Raw genomic sequence first — 23,627 nt, 5'->3', positions numbered from 1 at the left:
TGTGTAACAACCCAGAGAGGTAGATCCAGCTGTAAGTTCATGACTGGTCCAAGGCCTCTCAGTAAGCATCAACGAATATCTATTTAGACTCATGTCTCCCTAGTCTAAAAGGGACATCACACTCTATTCACCGCAGAATTCTTGCAGTCAAAACGTACAGCCCATGAAGAAAGCAGGGGTTTATTTAAGACAAGATAGGAAGTCATAAGTCATTAGTTTTATGCACCATCATGCATGGATCAGATTTGTGGGAACTAGTACAGTATATATAAAAGTACTGGCACATGCTGGCCATAGAAACATACAGTAGCAAACACGCAACATCCAGCAGTTATATGGTTTAACAGCTTGCTACCTGTTGTCCTAAGGTGGGAACATCTGGCTACTAAGATATATTTAAGGGACAGACAGGACAGCTCTACTGACGAGAACCTATTCTCATTTGGATCTCTCCCCTCACAGAAATGTCTCCATCAGAAGCCATTCCACCTGGACTGCAGCCAAGACAGAGGAAAGACGAAGAGGCCTTCTCCATCAACTGGTCTGAGGCTAACAGCTATTTTAGCTCCTGCTCTCACTGGATCCCACACCACCCGTTTTCACCCCATTCCTTTTAGATTGTGATATCCTTTACTGTGAGCTGTTGCTCAGATCTTTTGACATCGGTGCCTTGAGGACTTTGAAAGGGTAAATAAATACAACAAGTGAGGGATGTAACTCCAGCAGATCCTCAACGTTAGCCATGTTAGCTGGTGACTGCATTCCAAAAACATATGACGGACCCACCATGTTCCTGATGACCAGTTAGATGTCTGGTTTATCGGACGGCAGCATGTTCAATTGACAGTAGGCTTTGCATCTCACCATATATCTACAGTGGTGCCTTGCTTAACAAGGATAACCCATTCCAGCGAAATCGCTGTAGAGCGAAATCCTCGTTAAGCGAAATAAAAAATCCCATTGAAATGCATTGAAAACCCATTCAATGCATTCCAATGGGCTGAAAAACTCACCGTCCAGCAAAGATCCTCCATGGGGCGGCCATTTTGGGTGCCTGTAAAGCGAGGAATCGGTCCAAAAACACAGCGGGCGGCCATTCTGAAGCCGCCGATCAGCTGTTTTAAAAACGTCATAATGCGAAGACTCGGTTCCCGAAGTAGGGAACCGATCGTCGCAAAGCAGATTTTGCCTATTGAAACATAGTTTTGCGATCGCAAAAGCGATCACAAAACAGTCATCTAGAGTACTGTATCCACTTCTGGACACCGCACTAAGAATCATACCAAAAAAGTCAACCAAGTTCAGAGGAGGGCAACAAGGATGACCAGGTTCTGGAAACCAAGCCCTATGAGGAAAGACTGAAAGAACTGAGCACACTTAAGCCTTGAGAAAAGAAGACTGATGGGTGATATGACAGCACTTCTCAAGTACTTGAAAGGCAGTCATACAGAGGAAGGGCAGGATCTGCTTTCAATCATCCCAGAATGCAGGACATGTAATAATGAGCTCAAGCTATAGGAAGCCAGATTTAGGCTGAATATCAGGAAAAAAGCCTCAACTGTTAGAGCAGTACAACAATGGAACTAAATATCTCAGGAGATGGCGAGCACTCCAATGCCTACGGGCGGGGGGGGGGGGGAGTTATAGATTATTATTATGCATTCAGTGGAAGATGTGTGCCTATTTTATATACTGCCCTAGTCACACCAAGACTCTAAAGCCAAACCACCCTAAATAAAACACCCCTGAATGCAATGCACAATAGACTGAACATATGCTACCTCGTTGTGTCTTCAGTACTAGATATACAGCATGATGCACAGATTGGTAGAAAAACTCCCTTCCCTTTCTGGAAATGAAAAAGACACTGTTCAAAATAAGGCATGTCCAACAGTGAGCATTTTCTTCACACTGTTTGCCAGCTGGCAGAGTAGTCAAGGCAGCAAATAAAACTTTCGTACTCTCGTTCACTGGACATTAATGCTAGAACAAATTTGCTTTTGTTGACAGCACCTTCATTACCTAATTTACTGCTTGTTCCTCCCACTGCAGTCCCTAAGTGGAAAAGAATTCGCTTCTTAATGTTGTATCACAGTATCTCAAATAAAACTGGAAGGGTGAATCTTACCAACAGCACAACACATAAAATCTACTGGCTCAGACTTTGTGCATCTGTAGCTCAATGCTTCAGGCAACTGGCCATGGAGCTAAAATTTGGGAGTTCACCTCCCCACTGTGCCTCCCAGAAGAGCTAGCCTGTTTGTCCTTGGGTCAGGCCAAGGGCCCATCTAGTCCAGCTTCTTGTATCTTACAGTGGCCCCAACCAGATGCCTCTGGGAGCACATGAGACAAGCTGCACAGTCCCAGGATGCCCCCCCCCCCAGAAGAAGGGAATGGTGAACCATGTCTGAGTATTCTCTACCTAGAAAACCTTGAAAAGCATTGCTGTAAGTCAAAGCTGACTTGATGGCACATTATTTTTATTACTGTTATACCAAGTATGGTTGAGTTCTTTCAAGAGACAAAATTCATTTCCAAGATGTTCACAGGAGCTAAACGACTAAACGAAGGAACGAAAGGCAAGCAGCACCAGCCACACCATAAGCAGGCACTGAACCATGGGCTGTTCCTCTTCCAGGACTTAGTGTAACAGCAAGACAGCCAGTAGAAACAGTTACACTGCAGAAAAAGGTGGGTGGTGATAACCCAAGTTACCTTGGGTAACCCTTGTGTTACCCACGGTAACGTGGGTTACTCCTGCCTTTACCACAGGGAAAATGAGAAACTAATTACTGGGAACTCGTTACTCCTAAGGAGTTGCTTCCAAGTTCCGGCCTCGTTTGAATGCATCCCCCAAAATTAGGTGAACTCGCCATCTCGACCAACGGTAATCCGTGCCAAGGATAAAGGAGGCAACAAAACAAGAGGCAGAGAGAGAGAGAGAGAGAGCGCGATTCTGCTCAGCTGGGAGCTGCACAAGCCGCCGGGGCGCGCAGGCAGCCATGCCCACGGCAGGAGGAGCACGTACCCGGAACACGCGCGGGCACGTGCGCGCGGGCTCACACGTTCCTCGGCCAGCCCGGCGCCCGGGGGACGCGGCATGTGCGCCCGGGTGCACGTGGCCCGCCTCGGCCGGCGAGCCGGGGGCCTGCCTGAGACCGTCCGGCTGCCTTTTAAGCCTCTCGCCCGGAGCCGCGGACCAGCCAGCCCCGAAGGGGAAACCACGGCTATAGATTTCAGACGCTGACATCCCGCCCGGGTGGGGAATTCATTCAACGCCCATCTCCCGTGCCAAGCAAATATATCACCACGGTGTAGAGAGATCGCTGCTGTCATCATCATCATCACCAGCACCACCACCACGCAAGCTGAAATGCCTCCTCTTGATACGCATCTGGAGACACGACGGATGGAGGGACGGTCCCTTTTGCAAATCCAGAAAATCCAGGAAAGAGACCACCAGGACTTACTGGGAACTGTCAAGCGGGAGGGGACCGGGGCGGGGGGAAACACCTCGTTGGTCTCAACGCCCGACGGAAGCATCATTGTAATTCACCACCGTCATCATCACTCCCTCCTCCTCTCGTGCGCGGAAAGCCGCCCCCCCCCCCAAAAAAACCTAGCTGGCACCCTCCTCGGATCACCCCAAATCCCCATCGTGCTGACAGATCGCCAAGAGAGACAGTAATCCTCCACCGTTTCTGGCTGCAAACCGCGCAACCTGACCAAAGAGCCGATGAGCAATCATCTATACATCATCTTCTCCTCGAAAGAGTCTGTAGGCCGGAGAAACGTCCATGAAATCGCAATTTGTCCAACTCTCTCTCTCCCCTGGGCGCACAGAAGAATCGGGGGCTTCCCCATCACTATCTTTTTTTTAAAGTTAAAGATCTAATTAATTCTTTTTAAAAGAACAAGTCAGAATAAAGGTGTGGCTGTTTCAGAGAGTCCTTACCATTTTGGGCGTAACATCCAGCAGGAAGTTCTCGTGCGCAAGGTCTCCTGAGAGGACCCCATTCATTGCACGGTGCTTGCGCAGGAGAATTTCCCTCCCCATCGCCCTCTTCCCCTTAACATTCGCTTTTTAGAGCTAAGATCCGAAGGAAAAGGGGGCAGAGAAGACTCTTGAAACAAGAAAACCACACTCAGAAATTGGGTTACCTTGCACCTTTCCGTCTTTTAAGGGGGAGAAAGATGGAGAGACTGATTCCCCCCCTCCCTCTTTCACTCTTCAACAGCGCTCACGCAAGCTGAGAGGAGATCCAAGTAGGGCTTCCTCCTATTTATTTATTTATTTATTTATTTATTTATTTATTTATTTTATTTTATTTCTATCCCGCCTATCTGGTCAATGTGGCCACCCTATGCTTAAAAGTACACAGGACCAGGCTCCTGTATTTCAGCGCTTGGAGAGAGAGAGAGAGAAACCGAAAATGAACCCATCACCCCCTTTTGCTCCATCAATTTAAATTTAACTCCTCGTCGTCCCCCCCTTTCCTCTCGCAGCAAGAGGAGAGAAAGGAAGAAACAACCATGAAAATAAAATAAAATTAAAAAAAGACACCGAGGCCATGTTGACAAACTGGAAGCGGACTCTCGCTTGCTGTCAATCCTAAGCGTTTACTTGGGTCCTGATTAACAAGACTATTATTATTAATAAGACTATTTCTATTAATAAGATTATTATTAATTTAATCAGAAGGCAGCCCTCTTTCCTCCCTAATTTGCAAGCAAGCCCACCACCACCACGGCCTGGTTTCCGTGCAAACCCGCCTAGGACAGGATCGTACCGTCCCCACGACCCCCCGAAAAGCGAAGCCCAGGAGTCATCATCATCATCATCATCATCATCCCCTTCTCTCGCCTCCGCGTAATAAGCCCTTGCAAAGGCAGAGGGAGCATCCTCCCAGCTTACAATACCCCGAAATGAAAGGCACCGCTCACCGGGCTCCGGCTTGCTGCGAGGTTCTCCTAACCACCGCCCCGGGGGGGGGGGAGACTTTCCCAGATGTTGGCCGCACCTCTGGCGCAGGTTTCCCGCGGGCGGGGGGGGGTTGTCACAATAACAAGGAAGTTTTCCTTCCCCCAGCGAGCCAGCTAACAAGCGCTACCCACATGATTGACGTGTCCGCCCGCCCCAGCCAATGGGAGGTCGACGATGCTCACTCGGCTCCGCCAATCGGCTGTTTCCGGAGGGTGACACGAAGGAGGGGTGGGGCTAAGGTCCTGTTCGGTGGGATTAACCCTCGCGATGCCGAAGAAGCATTGAGAGACGTGCCTTTTGCTGCGATGTGAAAGCAAAGGGGTGGGGGAGGATATAAAAGTATGTAAGCCTTCGAGTAGCACAGAAAGACTGTTCTTCAAACCTCCCAGGTGGAGGAACACTATATCTACTCATCACTGAATGGATCTTGTTGAGAATAACCAGATAAATTAATTTATTTGCTGTACCTGAACTGAGATGGACTTTAGTATACATGTGGAGAGTGTGAACCCACTTGAGTGCCAGGCCGTGGCTAACTGGAGGAGAGCAGGACCTTTTCTGGCCTATCCGAGATTTATTATTTTAATGTACACAAACCGATGCACCGTGTTGTACTGCTCTGCTTTATGCATCAAATGTGCAGCTTTGCCTCTCTTTGAGAGACAATCTCATTGCAAACATGTTTAGTTCAAGACATGGCACTTGGATGCTTTCAGGAGGGAAGCAAACAGCACTCCCAACGTCAAGGTGTGCGCTCTACGCAGGCCTGCCTTTGGAAAGTGTTCCGAAACTTCATCGGGTCCAAAAGCTGCAGCCAGTTTCTTAACTGGGATTGGTCACAGGGGAGACATAACTCCCATTACAGTAGCTGTGCTGGCTGCTGATCTTTTTCTGGGCACAATTCAAAGTGCTGCTTTTAACCTATAAAGCCCTAAACAGCTTGGGTCCAAGCTCAAGACCAAGGATCTCCCTTTCTCTTCAGGAAGGCTTTCCCTTAGTGACTGAATGTTTGAGAGGGGTTGTTGTGCCTTCTTGTTTTTGAATGTGTTTTTGGTACTGATTTTTTTTAACCATTATTAGTGTGGTATTTCTTTGATTTTTTGAAATATTTCTATACCTATTGTTTTAACTTTTAAATATTGATTTTTTTTTAATTATGTAAGCTGACCTTGGGAAAGTGTGAAGGCAAGAGGAGAAGGGGACAACAGAGGACGAGATGGTTGGAGAGTGTCACTGAAGTGACCAACATGAATTTGACCAAACATGAATTTGACCAAACAGTGGAAGACGGGAGGGCCTGGTGTGCTTTGGTCCATGTGGTCACGAAGAGTTGGACATGACAACTAAACAACAACAAAGCTGACTAGGGTCCTTTTTAAGGAGAAAGGCAGAGTAAAATATTTTAGACAGACAGACAGATCGATCAATTCTGTGGTCATTGCTAATTCAGGAAACTAATCCTCAAAAGTAACTTCTCCAGCCTCTGACTAAAGTCAATCTGGTTCTTCTAGATTGAGACAGGAAATCCCACAATTCTAAACCTAAACATGCAGTCAATAACAATGATATGCCACTCTTCACTCTATCTCAGCCAGCTCCTTCTGCATCATGGTAAAGTGAGCCCAAATAATCTCCAGAGAAGCTGATAAATAAAAGAAGCACAATTGTTTTGTAAGTTGTTTTACTTGCTATGCCAACACAAGCACTTATGAGAACGTATTTTCAGACAAATCTGAAATGCAAATGATTTTAAATCTGATTAGAAATGCTGCATTGATTGTTATGTGCATCTTCTTTTAAAAGGATTGTCTCCCACTTTTACACTGCATTCATTCAAGTGGGATTCTCTGAAGATTCAGGATATAATCCTGTACCCTCTTATTTAGGAAAAAGCTCTACAGTAAAGTTTACTTCTGAGTAGACATAAACAGTTCATTATTACCTGCTTACATTTATGAAGCAGTTTTCCAAGATGTTTCAGTGGGGGGAGGGATGAGAGAATTTTCTTGCACATTTTAGACTTTACAAGCACAACTCACACAGATCAAATTCTGGATATGCATTTTTTTAAAATGGATTTAAAACGTAACATAGGCAGCAATCCTAAACACCCATGTTGGACAGTAAGCCCTAGGGTACACAGTGCTGATTTACATTTGAGTAAACATCCATAGAAATATATTGTAAAGCTGCAATCATCTACAAACTTACTTGGTAGCAAACCCCAACAACACTGTGGGATTCGCTTGTGAGTAAACATCATATGATGAGGTTGAACAAAGCAAAACGAGACTGCCAGTATGTTCTTAGTTTTGAAAACCTTGTAAGATAACTTTACAATGTCATGTTGAACCTGAGGTTCATCTTGACAACTAGCAAGGGAGTAGGAAACACCCTCCAGGTGAACAGAAATTGCTGATGGCAAGCACTCTTGAATTAATCAGAGCGGAATACCATTTAGCAAGTGCCAGGTATGACTCACTAGCTCACAGAGGCATGTATATATAAGAAAGTAGTACTCGGAGCTAGAAGATGTAGTATGCTGCATGTGTTCTTTAAATCATAACATTTGGAGTTGGAAGGATCCCAAGACTCATCAAGTCTAAGCCCCTTGGCAGTGCAAGAAACTCACCAGTAAAGCATCTCTGACCGCCATGGAAAACCTATAAATATAACCATCATTCCAGCTAACAATGCTGAAGAAAATCAAATTGAGAGCTTTAATGGAAGCACCCAAGGGGAAATTGATCACACACCAAAACAAGACATGCTTATAATCCTAGGTGACTGAAATGCAAAAGTACAGAACAAAGCAGAACCAAATGCTGATAGAAAATTTTATCTGGAGGATAGATATGAATCAGGAGAACAAGTCATGGAGTTGTGCAAAGCCAAAAATCTGTTTATTGCAAATACAAACGTCAAGCAACCAACAGATAGCTTTACTTGTGGACATCACCAGATGATTGATATAGAAATCAAATAGACTACATAATGGGAAGCAGGTGATGGAGAAGCTGTATTCGAAAGTTGAAATATTCTTTCTGCCAAAATACGACCAGAAGTGGATTGTGGTACTGATCATGAACTGTTAAAAGCCAACATTAGAGTAAAGCTGAAAAATAATACTAAAAGAATTGTAGTGCCAAGATAAAATTTAAACAACATTCCTGGTGAATGTAAAGTCTATATGAGGAACAGATTACTAAACTCAATTGACCATGAACCAGAAGGACTGTTGCATGAAACCAGGTATGTTATTAGGGAAGAATACAGAAGTATGTTTCCTGTAGTAAAAGTTAAAAAAAGAAAAACCTAGATGGATGATGGAAGAAACACTTAAAATAGTAAAGAACAGGCAAGAAATGAAAAAGTTGGTCAGAACCCTGAATGCAGTTTGTCAAAGAGACAAAGAGAACTATTGCAGTAACTAGGGCAAATTTTATTATTATTATTATTATTATTATTATTATTATTATTATTATTATTATTATTATTATTATTATTATTATTATTATTATTATTATTATTATTATTATTATTATTATTATTATTAATAATAATAATAATAATAATAATAATAATAATAATAATAATAATAATAATAATAATAATAATAATAATAATAATAATAATAATAATAATAATAATAATAATAATAATAATAATAATAATAATAATATACTGGCCAGGTATGTAAACCATACCCGGAATTTAATATGGCTACCGGCCACACTTAAAAACACTACACACATACACACACACCATAAACAGAAAAATTCACAAGACAATTAAGAGCAAATTCTACAATAAATAAATAAAGGAAAACAACAAAAGGGAAAAAGAAAACAAGAGATCTCTTCCAGAAGATCCAAGAAATCAAAGGAAAATTTAAGCCTACATTAGGAATGCTGAATGACTAACAGGGAAGCACCACTATCTAACCAGGAGAAAATAAAGAGAAGGTGGAAACAGTACACTGAAGACCTGTACAGAAGTGATAAAAGGATGTCAGATTCCTTTGAAGAAAACTATCATGATGAACCTGCAGGTCTAGAAGGTGAAAAGAAAGTTACTCTGAAAGCACTAAGAAGAATACTGTAAATAGGTAAATGGAATATTGATAGAACTATTTCAAGCCACAGAAACTGAATCTGTCAACATCCTAACAAGAATATGCCAACAAAAACAATGGCTTACAGACTGGCAAAGTTCAATACTGTATATATTCTAATACCCAGGAAAGGAGATGCAAAAGAGTGCAGTAACTATAAGACCATTGCATTAATTTCCTATGCAAGCAAAGTGGTATTCAAGGTGTTGCAACAAAGGCTTTTATCTCATATGGAGCAAGAAATGCCTGATGTTCAAGGTACATTCCAAAAAAGGAAGAGGCACTTGAAATCATATTCCACGTATCTGCTGGCTACTAGAGTGCACTAAAGAATTTCAGAAAGTCATGCTATGTTTGAAAGACCTGCTCTAGACACACGTAAGATCTGCCAGAGTCACACTGTATTCTTGATATGGACCAAAACAGCTCCCAATGTGGACATGTGCATAGTATCTGAGATTCATATCCCACGTGTGCCAAAGTATATCCCTAGTCAATGGCCATGTGGGATGGAGAGAAGGAAGGTCCTGGAAATTGTAGCTCATCCAAGTAACTTTTCCTAGTTCTGGGTACACATTGCTGAAAGCTCCACTTTACCTTTCGTACACTTCTGTTTACTCTGCAATAGCCAATGCATTAAGCATTTAAAGGCCCAGTACCTATTTGTCCTTACTCCTTAAATCTAAAGAGCTAATTGGGAGACTATAACGGCATACTGTCTAATATCAACAGTACAAAACAGATCTCAGCAGTTGCAGTGTGTAAAAAGGTCAAATTCCCAATTACATAATGCTCATGTGCGCACATTTACATGGATGTTCATTAGGGTCAAGAAGCATCCACTCTCCACTCTGAGATAAGCCGCTATAAAGGAGCTAAATCCAGACGAATGATAGCACTTCTTCCAGGCTGCACTAACAGTCTCTTCATCAGTATCACAGACTGTGCTTTTGATTTTTTTTTACTTTTTAACTTTTATTTGATTTTTACCCCACCCCCCTAGACAAAGTCTACTCGGGGCAGCTTACATACATAAAACCATAGCAAAGAACATCTTAAAAACATTTAAAACATCAAAAAAATTAACAATTATATAAATCCTTTGATCTATCTGGAGCAGGATCTAGATAATATGGAGTTGTTCCTAGGTGACAGCTGGGAAGTGTGCAGAATGTTGTGTGCACACTTTTATGTTCTAAAGCATAATCTTTGTCATTCATTTGTTTCACAATTCAGGGAATGTGTTCATGAAGGCAGATTTTTTTAAAAAAAAAAATCAAACCTATTTGAAGAGTTGATAGCAGTCTTTTTCATTCACCGGCAAAGAGGCAGCAGATCTTACAAAACCAGGGATTATAGGAGGAAAGCTTTAGTGGCCTATAACGTTTCCCCAAGAAAGCTTTATCTGCCATGTGCCAGCTGCATCATAGCAGGCGAGAAGGAAGCAGTCCGAACCTGTAAATAGACTTATAATCATTTAAGCTCCAATTGCAAAAACAACAGAGAGTCTTCTGGCACTTTAAAGCCTAACAGACATATTACAGCATAAGCTTTGATAGACTAAAATGTACTTCATCTGAAGTGTATCCCCAGCTGGCTGAAAAACCTATGCCATCCTGGCTGAAATCCCCTTGCTTAAAGTAGTACGGTAAGTCACATTAGCGTAGTAAGTCCCATTAAATCAGTTGGGACCTGGTGAGTCAACTCTGCTGTAAATTCCTTTGATTCAAATAGGCCTACTCTAGTTTCTACTTAGTCAACAGAATTTAGAGCAGAGTTGAGATACCAAATCCCCACTGATTCAATGGGCCTATTTTTAGTGTCACTAACTATGCTAAGCAAGAGGATTTCAGCCAATATATTAAGGAGCTTTATGATGTTTTTCCTATGTCTGTGTGTAAAGGAGAGAAAATATGTGCATATGAAGTAGGGGCGGACTCTGGAATCGAAGGGACAACGTCATGCAGAAACTAGCTGGTGACATTTCAGATAAAGAGGACTTGTATGCAACGTAAAGATAATGATTATTGAGAGATGCAGTAGTTGGTAAAAATAGGATCACTCTAGCATTGCTAATGCAACGATCTTACCATACCTTAGAGCTGGTCCAGCGGCTGTAGGATATTTCAAAACATCCCTCCAAGGGTTGACAGAGAGTAAAAACATGAAAGAGAAATCTGAGAAAAGGGTTATTTCTTGAAGGATGATCCTGATTATCTCGAATCCACAGGTTCCACGCCTTTTCTATTTCCCTACATATCTATATTCTGCCCTGGGCACTAATGGTTATACTAATAAGGACATTTGTCTTTTTTGTAACAAGTACTAATGGGGGGGCATTTTTTCTGTAAATAATTAAGAGGAAATATGTAATTATAAAGTCTATGGCTTAAATCTAATTGTTAGATGCAACTAGGGTATATCCATTGAGTCAATGGAATTAACATAAGTGTCCGGTAATTAATTTCCAGATTCAGTGAGGCTCCTCTAGTTGGAACTAACCATTGGATTTAGGCTGTGCTTCTGGACTTCGAGCGTGCTTAAGCTAGTTATTTCATAATTTAGAACTAGTTATTCCCCATTTTTGCATGGGCTTAGTGAAACATATCCACCATGTGTGCACTAACAGCTTCAGTTAAAAAACCCCCCACAGGTCCACATTGCTTGTTGCACATGTACACACACCAACTGGATGTCCCTATGGAGAGGGATACATTGCAATATGTATGCGTTGTGTAACTCAAGTAATGAACTCAGTTTTCCTAAAACTGAACAGCATCTAGGATTGGACTTTGACCTAAAAATAAGCAATCTATCTGGAACATATTGAAATTTTTATGAGGGACACAAGGGTAATCAAGTTGTTCCAAGTTGTAAAATATTATGCTGCAATGCTGTGTAAAGTTACAAAGCGATAAGCCTAACTGAATTCATTGGGATTGTCTTCTGAGCAGCAAACACAGCATTGCATAGGATTACATTGTTAAAAAACCAAACAATATCTTGTTGAATTGTGCTGGCAAATGTGGTAGAAAATGTGGGTTCTATGATGTGTATAATAATGATGATGATGTCCTGCCAAGCCAATTTCAACTAACAGCAACCCTTGCTCTGGAACTATGCAGCTTGCCCATGGCTACCCAGTGGAGGTCGTCCACTGAGAGACACAATGGAGAATTTAAATCTCAAACTCTGACTCTTCAACCAGGTATTCAACTCACTAGGCTGGATGAGTTGGCTTTTTATTTACAATTTTAAATACTATTTTAGGAGCCCTTTATCCAGAGTACTCTTTCTGAACGTTCCAATAGATATGAGAATCTATTTCAGACAGGGTGGATAACAATCAATGATCACAATTTAAATTTAAAAAAAATTAAATTATCAAAAATGCAATGTTTAATATTTAAATTGTGATTTAAATAACAATTTATATCAATTTTATTTAAATCAAATCAACCCTGATGTTCATAACTGGGTGCCAAATAGATCTGTTGTACTACAACTCCCACCAAAAGCCACGCTGTTTGGGGATGCTGGGAGTTATAGTATGGTACATATGTACATGTCGGATTACATAAAGCTAATTTAATTAGGGGCTTAGACTATGGTACATGCTGAAGGCTGTCTTAAGACCATGTTCAAATGAGCAATATTGATACAGTTCTGCTAGATCAAGTCCCCCGTTCCACAAAACGTCACATACTTGGATCCTATAATAGCTTTTCTAGTTATCTCTACTGGCTGTGGAGGCTGAGTTGGAGTTCAAACAAAGCTCTAGGCACATTTCTTACCCATAGAGGTTTATTTCTTATGGCAAATGTCAAAACAGCATCTTGGTATGTGATTATCACATTTTGTCATGGCCTAGAAAACTTGGCCTTCTTATGCTTGCTCTAAGGAAAGATTTAACTTCACAGAGATTCTACAAAAACATGGCACATTTCTAAACGGGTGTACTAAAATTTGTCATTAGCTGCAAATTTTACACCAGTGTAGCTGCAGTTGTGGTCAGGGGAGGCAAGGTGGTAACTAGGGTGATATAGCTGGGACTACTAGGAGACCAATATTTAGAGGGTATTGAAATCCAGAGATGAATCTATCAGTGAGTATTAGGAAGACAAACAGTGAAGCCTATTGACCGTTTCTTCTTTTTTCACCCCCGAAACATAAACTTTATTCTAGGACAGGGGTCAGGGAACTTTTTTATCTTTTACCCTCCCAAAAATGTATATACACTGACATTACCCCCTTGATTTGAAAGTAAGGAAATCATACATTATTTGAATTCAAAATATTATTGAATCTACAAAGGCTGTGTACCTAACAAGCAGGATATATCATCAGTATCAATGGCTGCCAGGCTATGTACCGAATTAGCAGGATGCACCAAATTTAATAAAGATGTGCACTATTTTTGCTGGAACACATTGCACTCCAGCCATGGGGTGGTATAGGAAGTAGTAAGGTGTCCAACGTGCCTAGCAAGTTGCATTAAATTTTTGCTAGCTCACAGAGGATTTAATCATCATCAGTGGCTGCCAGAGTGGTCCTAGCAATGGGGGGGGGGGGCTTTCCCTACCACTTTAATCATTCTGTGTGTGGTTTGCAAAAAGGAACAAACCAGGTTAAAGATCATGTCACTCACCCTGGTACCACAGCCCAACATCAAAGACCAGTGCACTATTTTTTTTTATCATCATCAATGGAAAACTCAGCAGTGGCCAAAGGACTGGAAAAGATCAGTCCACATCCCAATCCCAAAGAAGGGAAGTGCCAGAGAATGCTCCAACTACTGTACAATTGCACTCATTTCACACACTAGCAAGGTTATGCTCAAAATCCTACAAGGTAGGCTTTGCTCATTACCCCCAGGATTTTCATTTTTACCCCATTTGGGGTAATTTACCCCTGTTCCCAGACCATTGTTCTAGGAAGACACCACATTCTTCTCCTTTTTAAGGAGGGAGCCTGCACCCCTGCCTCATGGCAGACCAGTTGGAGATGGTACCACTTGCTATAGATGCCAACATGACTAATTCCAGCTCTGAGGAGAGGGTTGAAGATTTTTCTTCCTAAGAATCCTTTGTATTCCACTGTTCCAATGTGGACAAAAGTGCAGTATAAATGAATTTTGTAGAAAATTAAATATTATTTGAAAAGTTGATTAACTCTCCATCAGTGTACAATATAAGGCTTCTGTTGATTACCTTTGCATTTAGGCATATTCATATATGATTAGGCCCTTACTAGTGTGGTCATATGATCTACTTTACAGTGGGCAGTCCTCTATTGAGAAGGCTGTTAGAGGAGAACCCTCCGTTTGAAGGCATCGTATTTTTGGAGCTGGTGCATGAGCTCTGCTCATTCCTAAAGAAGCAAGATTTGGCCACAGTGACTCATGCCTTTTATCACCTCCGGTTACTGTCATATTTCGTGAGGGTGCCCTTGAAAAGTTTGGAGGCTACAGCTACTGGAAAATGCAGAAGCCAGAGGGTTTGTTTGACATATTCTTTAGAGGTGCTATAAAACTGGGACGTGGTGGCACTGTGGGCTAAACCACAGAAGCCTGTGCTGCAGGGTCAGAAGACTAGCAGTCGTAAGATCGAATCCACGTGCTGGAGTGAGCTCCCGTCGCTTGTCCCAGCTCCCGCCAACCTAGCGGTTCGAAAGCATGCGAATGCAAGTAGATCAAAAGGGACAACCTCGATGGGAAGGTAACAGCGTTCCGTGTCTAAGTCGCACTGGCCATGTGACCACGGAAGATTGTCTTCGGACAAAACTCTGGCTCTATGGCTTGGAAACGGGGATGAGCACTGCCCCCTAGAGTCGAACACGACTGGACAAAAAATTGTCAAGGGGAACCTTTACCTTTACCCTAAAACTGGTCTTGAACCAATTCCACTGGTTTCCAGTTTGGTCTGAGCTGAATTAAAGGCATTGGTTTTAATCTTAATGAGCTATGTACTGTCAACTCATTTCTGAGTTACGGTGACCCTTTTTAAGTATAGAGTATTTAGAAGTAGTTTACCTTTTCATTGGTTTCCAGCACTATTTTTTTTAAAATTGGCTTTTGCAGATCATTTTAGTTCTGTTCATACATGTGTTAAATCTGTTTTTCGATGTTTTTAATCTTCTTTAAATTTTTCTAGTTTGTTTTGCATGTTTTTACTCTGCTCTTGATTATTTTTAGCTATTGTAAAATGCATTGGGAGGAAAACAATGAACAAACATTTTAAATAGATACGAAAATATTATTTGAAAAGTTGGGCAGTCTAAATTCCCCTTTTAAGATAAGGAACTAGAGGCAGTGGTCTATCAACATTGTTAGTCCCTGAGCAGCAAGTGTGAAGAATATTTGGCTAAACCCTTCCCCACTACATTCAATATATTTTAAAAAGCTGACCAGGAAGGAAAGAGAAGCCCATCAGAACAAAAGGTTTGCTATATGGCCCAAACAAAATAACATACAAATGCAAAAACAGGCAATACCTTTAGAGTATAAGCCATTAAAATAATCCTACAATTCATCAGCTTTTGTGGATTAAAACACCACTTCATCAGGTTGGTACCAGTGTGAAGAACTTAAAGTCCAAATGTTCAGAAAATTAACTGTGTTAGTAACAACAGAAAGAAAAGTATCATGACTCTTTTAAGACTAATGCTACTTTTTGTGGATTACATTTGCAATCCATTTATTTAGATGCATCAAAGGAAAGTAACTGTATTAGTTAGGGGGAGGGTCAAAAGGAGATTTATGCCCATGAAACACAACCAAAAGCATCTTTTTCATAGAACTGGGACCATGAAGACAAATGGCTCAGAAAACTGTTTTTTTAATAAGTAGGGCATGCCTGTCTTTAACATCATCTTTAAAAGAAGGCATTTAATCGTTTTATTTATTTATTTATTTATTTATTTATTTATTTATTTATTTATTTATTTATTGGTCAGGGCAACCTGGGTCATAATGATGGTGAACAGCTCATACACCCACACTTGCTTGCCAATTTAAAAAACATTGCATTACCCGCAGTTGCTGGACTGAAGCCTCCAAGCCAGTCAATAAGGCAGTTCCTGTGTCGGCAATGCCTTTTTGAGGGCTTTTAGTACACAGATGTACTAGAGAAAACAGGCGAAGTATTAGCAGGAGAATTTGTTTGCTATGACTTCCCATGTTGGATGTGTGATGCATCAGAGCCCCTAAAGGGCCTCTGGGATTTGGTCAGAGAGTTCGACAGGACACTTACTTACCACCTTTGTGCTGGGGCAAGTCCCAAGACCTCAGCAGTGCGTAGCGTAAGCCCTTTGAACAAGTCTGACCTTATAAGAACAATTTACTTTTACTCAGTACTTTGCAAGTACAGGCACATGGGCTTTGTGATTCCTTAGAACTCAACAAAACTGAGTTAGGTAGGACTCTTAAAAGATAGCTAGTTTGTGGCCCTCTCCACCTCCTGGATTCAGCCAGACCCTGCTGTTCAAGAGACTAGTCCTTTTGTAGAATTTTTATAATTATTTTTAATTAGAAAAATAGAGTTTCATAGAATCAGTTTATATTGCACAAGTATTAGCATCAAAAACATATTCAATTATCATTGCAGTTACAATAAAATAACTATTTCCTATTAAAATAATAAACTACTAAGCTAGACTAAGATGGGCTATAGTGGGCTAGCCCCACCTCCTTCTTTCTCCTTTACTTACATCCTCTCTCCTTCATGGAATCGAATCACCATTCAGCATTCCATATAATTGAATTGAATTGAATCCCATTGAACATACTTCCACATAACCCATCATCTATTTTTCTACATTCTTTAACTCCTTCCTTCTTCCTGACCTTTTTGGCTGTTAACCAATTAGCCTCAAGAGGCTGTACCACCTTCCTCCTTCCCTTATTTCCATGAGAGTCCAGGTGTTGTTTATCTCTTCTCCAATTAGCTTGGAATGTTGAGTCTTCCATGGGCCTCTCAATTTGGCCTTCATCGTTATCTCGAACTCTGCTGTAATGGTCTTTAGGAAAACACTCTCATGGCGCTTAGGAAAACACATTCCAATGTCTCTCAAATCACCTTCGCACAGAACCTGTCTGACTCCATCTTACATTTGTCTGACTACATATCCTATCATCATGACATGATGAACTACCCATATGATAGTGACACTAAAGCACTGAGATGCATGAGAGTTAATTAATGATACATAAGCCTAATAATAATGTGGAACATTTTGTGAGAGGAAAAACTGGTAGCAATACAAAAACAAAACAAACAGCCGGCTAGGACAGAAATCTCTAGTTCTTGTGGAATAAATTATTATTTAGGTGTAAAAACATGATAATATTGTCAACCCAGAGAACAACAGTATTTATCCACCTTCCTACTGCATGACTAAAATGATCCCATTATTAATTCTCAGAGTGATCAAGGTTAACTGGGACCTTCCCCAAATGTGAAGCATTTTGCTTTGACCCTCCCTTAAAAGGATTGCCTGCCTAATGCAGAGGGAGGTCCAGAAGGAAAGAACAAAGAACAGGGCCTTCTCGGCAGTGGCCCCTCGCCTTTGGAACAACTTGCCAGTGGATATCCACCTGGCTCCCTCTCTGGTTGTTTTCAAGAATAAACTTAAAACCTGGCTATTTGGGCAGGTTTTCCCTCCTGCCATGAACTTTACATCTGAGAATAACTGCTTGGTGAATCCTATCTTGCCACGAATGTTTGGACTTTTGCTACTTGCTTTGAAGAAGTGGGGTTTACTCACGAAAGCTCAGCTTGCATAGTGTAGTTTAAAAAAAATTATTAGTGACCTATAAAGGTATTGTCTATTACTGTACTCGTATTCTTAACTTCATAGTTTTTCTGCTTTGCTTTTTCTCCACCCTTAAGGACAGTTAGAAATGGGAAGAAACATAACTTTCTGACAGTGAGGCTGTTGAGCTATGGCACGGATTGCTTCCAGAGGTTGGAGTTCTCCTCCTCTGGAGATACTTATGTAGCTGGTGGCGGGTTGGGAGCTATGTGTCACATGAGAGAACTTTCTGAATAAGTTTTTGTAATTAGGGTCGGGTGAGAGAAACCTTGTAAGATGTGGGGTGTGTGCATGCGTGCACTTGTGGGGTCCCTGATTCTCTGGAAGTTGCCGACCCCCTGGCTAGAGGTTTAGGGTTTTCTTTTCTCTTTGCAGAGGAAATGCAGTTCTTGTCTTAAACATCCTGCCCCCTGCTTGGGCAGATGTTTCTTGGCTTCTCAGTGCTGACATTGGTTTGGTGCATTGCAAACTGGAATGTTTCTTCCCGTGCCATGCAAGAGTGGCAGGGCAGTCTTTGAATATTATCACATTGTTGCATGCATGACTGGTAGCCTACCCCTGAGTCCTGAACATTTTGTATATTTATTATATTTTAATCCACTCTTCTATCACGGAGATTAGAGTGGTATATTAATTACTTCCGTGTTATAATAATTGCATACTATCGAGTCAATTACAATTTATGGCAACCCTTTCCAGGATTTGAGGTATGGAATAACTAGAAGAGGTTTACTGTTCCCTTCTTATGGGAGTACCTGGGCAGCTTGCCCAAGACTACATGGGCTGGCTCTATTCTTTGGACGCACAACAGGGAATCAAACTCCCAACCTCTGGCTCTTAAGTCGGGTAACCACAGCCATTCAAAGTGGTATACATGGGGTTCCCAGTCTCCCATCTCAGCTCTGATCAGAGCCAGAAACTTGCTCACTTTCATCAAAGTAATCACATCAGGTATCTTAAGACCTCAAAGACCTTGTATGCCTGAGTGGAGATTTGAATCCAGATCTTCCTAGTTTTAATCTATTACTCCACCCGCTACAAATACCAGCTCTCTTATAATTGATAAGGTACACACACTGCAAATCATGGGGTACAATCTGGAGAAAGGAATGGTCCATTTAAAAAGAACCAGGGAAATTACCAAAATCCCATCTCTGTTGAACCTTGGCCATTGACTGCCAGCTAACTCAGAACTTACAGCTATAGTCACTTAGATTTGGGCAAACCTTCATTCTCCCTTTTTTCAACTCAGCCTGTTCTGCAGAAATGGGATTGTGTGTGTACATGTGATCCTCCCCCCCCCCGAGGAGTAGCAGTGTAATCATATAACACAAATGCTGCTTTCTATCAATTTACTGCCTTCCCCCTCCAGCAAAAAAGAGCAAATTCAGTGCAATTTAGGTTTGTTTAAAAAATTATTTTTTTTTATTATTCTTCAAAAAACTTCAGGCCTATACAAATGGTTTAGATTACCTTTACAACAACTCTGTGAAGTAGGTCAACGAGAAAGTGACTGGTGCAAAATCAACCACCAAACATACCTCCTTTTATTGCTGAGTGGAGATCTGAGCCCAGATATCCCCAGTCAATAGACAAATATTTTTAGCTCCGGCAGCACATTGCCTATACAAGTAAACATTCTCTTGTCTTCTGCAGAACCAGATGTCATTCCCCCCCCACTTGAAAGAAACAGCAATAAATTAGTTAGATGGGAAGCAATGGCAATTGTAGGGAAATGTCCTTCCAGACTTCAGGCTAGGCCAAATTTCTCAAACCACTCAAGAGCACAGAGAACCCTTTTCTCAAGAATGTCTCTGTCAGTGTATCGTGGCAGAAAGAAGATTTTAAGGCAAGTGCAGGCTACAGGATACCACAAGTCTGGGTCTGGTTGTTTTGGATCTGCAATTATGAATGTGAATTTTTCCATCCCTTGGGCTGGAATGCGGTCAGTTCCTGTAAGGAAAGCTGAACAAAATAAAAGAGAATTAAAAAATTACACAAAGTAAAAACCACAGCGTGTTTTATCAGAAAAGTACGGTGGATTTCAGCCAGGGGAGGAAAGGTGAAGTTACATCTGATCTAGCAGACCAGCCTCCAACACTTCTATGAAGCAAATTCTGAAATGTAGGTTTGGCCAAGCTGTGGAGGCCTACTGTGCCCTTCCAGGACCCAAAAGAGACCATAAATCCTTGAAAAATGCAGATTTCCCACATTTTTCTTTTCAAAATAAGTTCAATTTATTTATTTTTAAAGCTCATACATGTATCTTGCCTCTGTCATCCAGCCACCTGCACGAAATCAAGGATCTGTATCTTCCTTTAGAGGAAGTGGCCAGTTCTGGAGGCTTGGCGATTCTCCATTTTTGCCAAAACAAATGAACTATTTTTTTCACTAAGAGAGGGTTCTGGGAATGCCTCAGGGAATTTGGGGGGAGGGAGGCGCAGCTGAAGGGGAGCCACATGTCGCCTACTGGCTACATGATTCCCAGGCTTGTAGGGGCCATCGGAGAGAACAGCATCTGTAAGTTACATAACAGACGTGCACCAGAACGGTGGAGGTGGACCCATTCCCTCAGTGCACAGGATCAAGCAGTGCTGGATCCACTGAACTTGCAGAAGTCCAAGAGTGAACCTGACCAGAATCATAGATGGGAGACTAAGGGAAGCCCCAGGTAAGAGAGCAAAACAAAAAGGAATGAACCATGTTTTAAAATAAAACTTGCTCACAAACTGGGTCGACCAAATGGCTGACTTCCATTCCTTGGTCTCAAGGGAATCACCCACTGTTTGTCCAGAGGAAAGCATCTGGAAATCCTCCAGCACTAGCTATGGCTAGTGTAGAAACTGGGGAGAGATGATGGGCATTTTGCAATTCAACAACATCTAGAGTAGGGGTCATCAACCCCTGGTCTGTGGCCCAGTGCTTGCTGGAACTGGGCTGTGGATACGGATCTCCGCCCCCCACTCGTATGTGCGTGAGGCATGACACACCCATCGTGCTCATGTGACATCCACCCCGTGCATGCAGCTCGCTCCCCCCAGCTGGTCTGCGGCCCCAAAAAGGCTGGGGACCAATGATCTAGAGGGTCCCAGTGTGTTTGCCCTCACTCTTAGCCTCTAGACTCTCACAGCATGTGTTTGGAGAAGATAAAATGTATGAACGTGAGGTCTTTATATTTATTGACTGTTCTGTCTTATTTACAAGGCTGCCTTTCTCCCAATAAGGGGACTGAATGTGGCTCTCAGTGTTTCAAAGTACTGTATAAAATTAGAAGCACAATAAATTATACATTAAAAACAATTAAACTATAATACTAATTAAAATACATTGAATTAGGAAAACCTTTAAAACGAAACTTAACTAAAAACATATGGAACAGGACATGAGTGAGTAACAAGAACCTACAAGAAACGGATGCACTCATTCTTCATTTATGTTGGTCCTTTATGTATATAATAGGCTCCCATTAAAGCCTCTAAAAGGAGTAGATTAGTATCATGTAAGTAATTTTCATTTTTTTTAAACAAAGAGATTATTACCAAGAAATTTCTTCTTGTTTTCTTCAGGAAGGTCATGGAACACAGCCCAAAAATCCTGGATTATCTCATCTGACTTCTCATAACCAACATAGTCAGCATTCTGAAATAGAGAATTAAAAAAAAAACACCTCGTGCTATTATTCCTTCAATATCTCTTTATATAAATATTCATTATCCAAGATAATCTAATTACATTTCAGTCATCTTTAAGCTTTGGTAGGTGGAGTCAGAGGCTCACTCTGTGCATCATGTAGTGCAAAGCAGAAGAAAGGCAAAGCTGCAGCTTGCGAAACAGCTGGAGTCAACCTAACTGCTTCTTAGGTGTTATTGTATGATTTGCAGGACACAGGCCCAACTGCAGTGGCTTCTAAGCCTGAATATGGAGGGCAACTGGACAAGGATATATGAGCTGTGCGCCATCACCCAGATCCATCCAAAGGAAGAAACTGATGGAGACCAGTTAAGAGCAACGGCCATAGCACTAGCGCTACCACTCTCCGATTCTGATGTCACATGACTCTCCTTCTCCATAAGGAAGAAACTCAGCAGAGTAGGAAGTCTAGCAGATCGCTGGTGTTTTGCAAGGTCTGCAGTTTGTACCCTTGGCAAATGAGGGCCATGTCAGGCGTCTGTTGCTGCAAGACTCTCTTCTGCACAATCAAAAAGGAGTACCCTGGAATCCTTTATGGTGGTGCAGAGCATGTTGGGCTGTGGATGTAACATTGGTGCTCACAAAAAGATCGCTGCACATAGAACTTTTAGAGCGGTTTAGATAATACAGCCACGCAGAAGCCCAGGTGTGTACCTTTAACCTTTTCATAATGCAAGCCAATGCACGCTCAGTGCAACAAAATTCCCAATGTGTTGAGTGAAGCTTACTCCCAAGCAAGCATCTATAGACTCTGGACAGTGCCCAGAATCCAATGATAGATTTCCAAAACCACTAGGAACCTTTGCAAAGCAGACAATCCCCCTCCCACAGCCCTCTTCCCAGTATTACCTAAATGTCTGCTCTGAAAGGCTGGAGATTTTTGGCACCACAGAAGGTGCTGGGGAAAGGGAACGGAAGTGATACTTTGTGTAGGACCCGAGAGTTATCCCAAAACAAGGGGAAAAACAGTAAGAATGAAGCAAGACTTCCTATCTTTGGTACCAATTGCCAAGGAAGTAAGAAAGCAGTACAAGTACAACCCAGTTCTATCACACATCTCACTCAGTGTTTAATCCAGCCCCAGGTAAAGCACATTCTACCTTTTCCAGTTGTTCCCAGTCATATTCCCTATGTCCCAGCAGGACAACTCGGAGCTCAGCAGGAAGGAACATTTGCCATGTGTTAGTTGGGCAGCCTCTTTCAAATCCACGCCTGAAATCCTCAAACTGGTTCTTAACGGAAACAGTGAGCATGTGATTGATGTAAGCATCGACATATTCTTTTCTGTAAACAGATTCATCAAGCAATTTAGTTGACTACATTTGTAGACTGATTTTCTGCAAAGCATCTGTAGACGTGCGCACAACAATATAATTTACAAAAAAAATTAGAACAGTAATAGATTTATAAAACAACAACAGGTAGCAACAGTATTACTTAACAGACTTTCTTTCAAAAAGGCTACTGCTAGTAAGACTACAGGAAGTCGGGGTGGGGCAACTATGTCCACCCTTTTGGCAATCTCGCTGAAGGGAGCAGCTGTCTGTACAAACCTAGGCATGTCTGCTCAGAAGTGGGCCTGTGAGGTTTCACCATTCTTCGCCTCCCCCATTTCAAATAAATCATGAGACGTTTTTAAACCAACCAACTCGGCTTCATTTATTAATGGCGGCATTGGTACAGAAATGTCCAACAAACTGGGAACGAACTTCTCCTGAGGGAGTAACGGCTCTGACAGGGGCAACCATTATTCTTTCTCAAACGGGTTAGTTGACTTCGAGGCCCATGGACCAGCCTGAACCCTTTCAGGTTCTTGGGGTACCCCGTCTTCTGGATCCGGGATTAGTAGAGGGGTGGTCTTCTCATCCCCACTCCATCCCCAGAACGGGGATCCATCAACCCACTGGGTGTCCCAGGGCCCAGGAAGCACCCCATCTTTCGCAACTCCTCCATATGCCATGCCCTTTTTGCCTCACGTTCCCTCTCCACAGCTTCTTTCTCCTCCCTCAGCTTACGCCGCCACTCCCG

At 41.9% G+C, this 23,627-nt stretch overlaps 2 protein-coding genes across 12 annotated transcripts in view; both read right to left on the bottom strand.

Moving 5' to 3' along the window:
• The window catches only part of HERC3 (HECT and RLD domain containing E3 ubiquitin protein ligase 3), a 67,006-nt gene extending 48,341 nt beyond the window's left edge, over positions 1 to 18,665 (bottom strand). For 4 of the 9 annotated variants that reach the window (XR_013545783.1, XR_013545780.1, XR_012087811.2 and 1 more), the window contains exon 1: positions 3,029 to 3,949. Coding sequence is in view for 2 of the 9 variants with exons in the window: in XM_073001969.2 (XP_072858070.2) it covers positions 3,956 to 4,017 (62 nt within the window). In the remaining 7 variants the exon portion in view is untranslated. The other 5 variants (XM_073001970.2, XM_073001971.2, XM_073001974.2 and 2 more) reach the window with 5 other exon arrangements.
• Positions 18,666 to 19,311: 646 nt separating this feature from the next.
• The window catches only part of LOC110080516 (E3 ISG15--protein ligase HERC5), a 32,761-nt gene continuing 28,445 nt past the window's right edge, over positions 19,312 to 23,627 (bottom strand). For all 3 annotated transcript variants that reach the window (XM_078394555.1, XM_020796494.3, XM_073001976.2), the window contains 3 exons: positions 22,700 to 22,883; positions 21,449 to 21,548; positions 19,312 to 19,874 (listed from right to left, as the gene is read on the bottom strand). In XM_078394555.1, the coding sequence (XP_078250681.1) occupies positions 19,660 to 19,874; positions 21,449 to 21,548; positions 22,700 to 22,883 (499 nt within the window). In that variant the 3' untranslated portion in view covers positions 19,312 to 19,659. The remainder of the gene's footprint in view (positions 19,875 to 21,448; positions 21,549 to 22,699; positions 22,884 to 23,627) is intronic.

This window comes from Pogona vitticeps, chromosome 5 (assembly GCF_051106095.1).
Source record: "Pogona vitticeps strain Pit_001003342236 chromosome 5, PviZW2.1, whole genome shotgun sequence".
In the NCBI taxonomy this organism is placed as follows: domain Eukaryota; kingdom Metazoa; phylum Chordata; class Lepidosauria; order Squamata; family Agamidae; genus Pogona; species Pogona vitticeps.
Note: the sequence above shows the minus strand (reverse complement) of the source record. Positions and strands in the feature narration are given on the sequence as shown.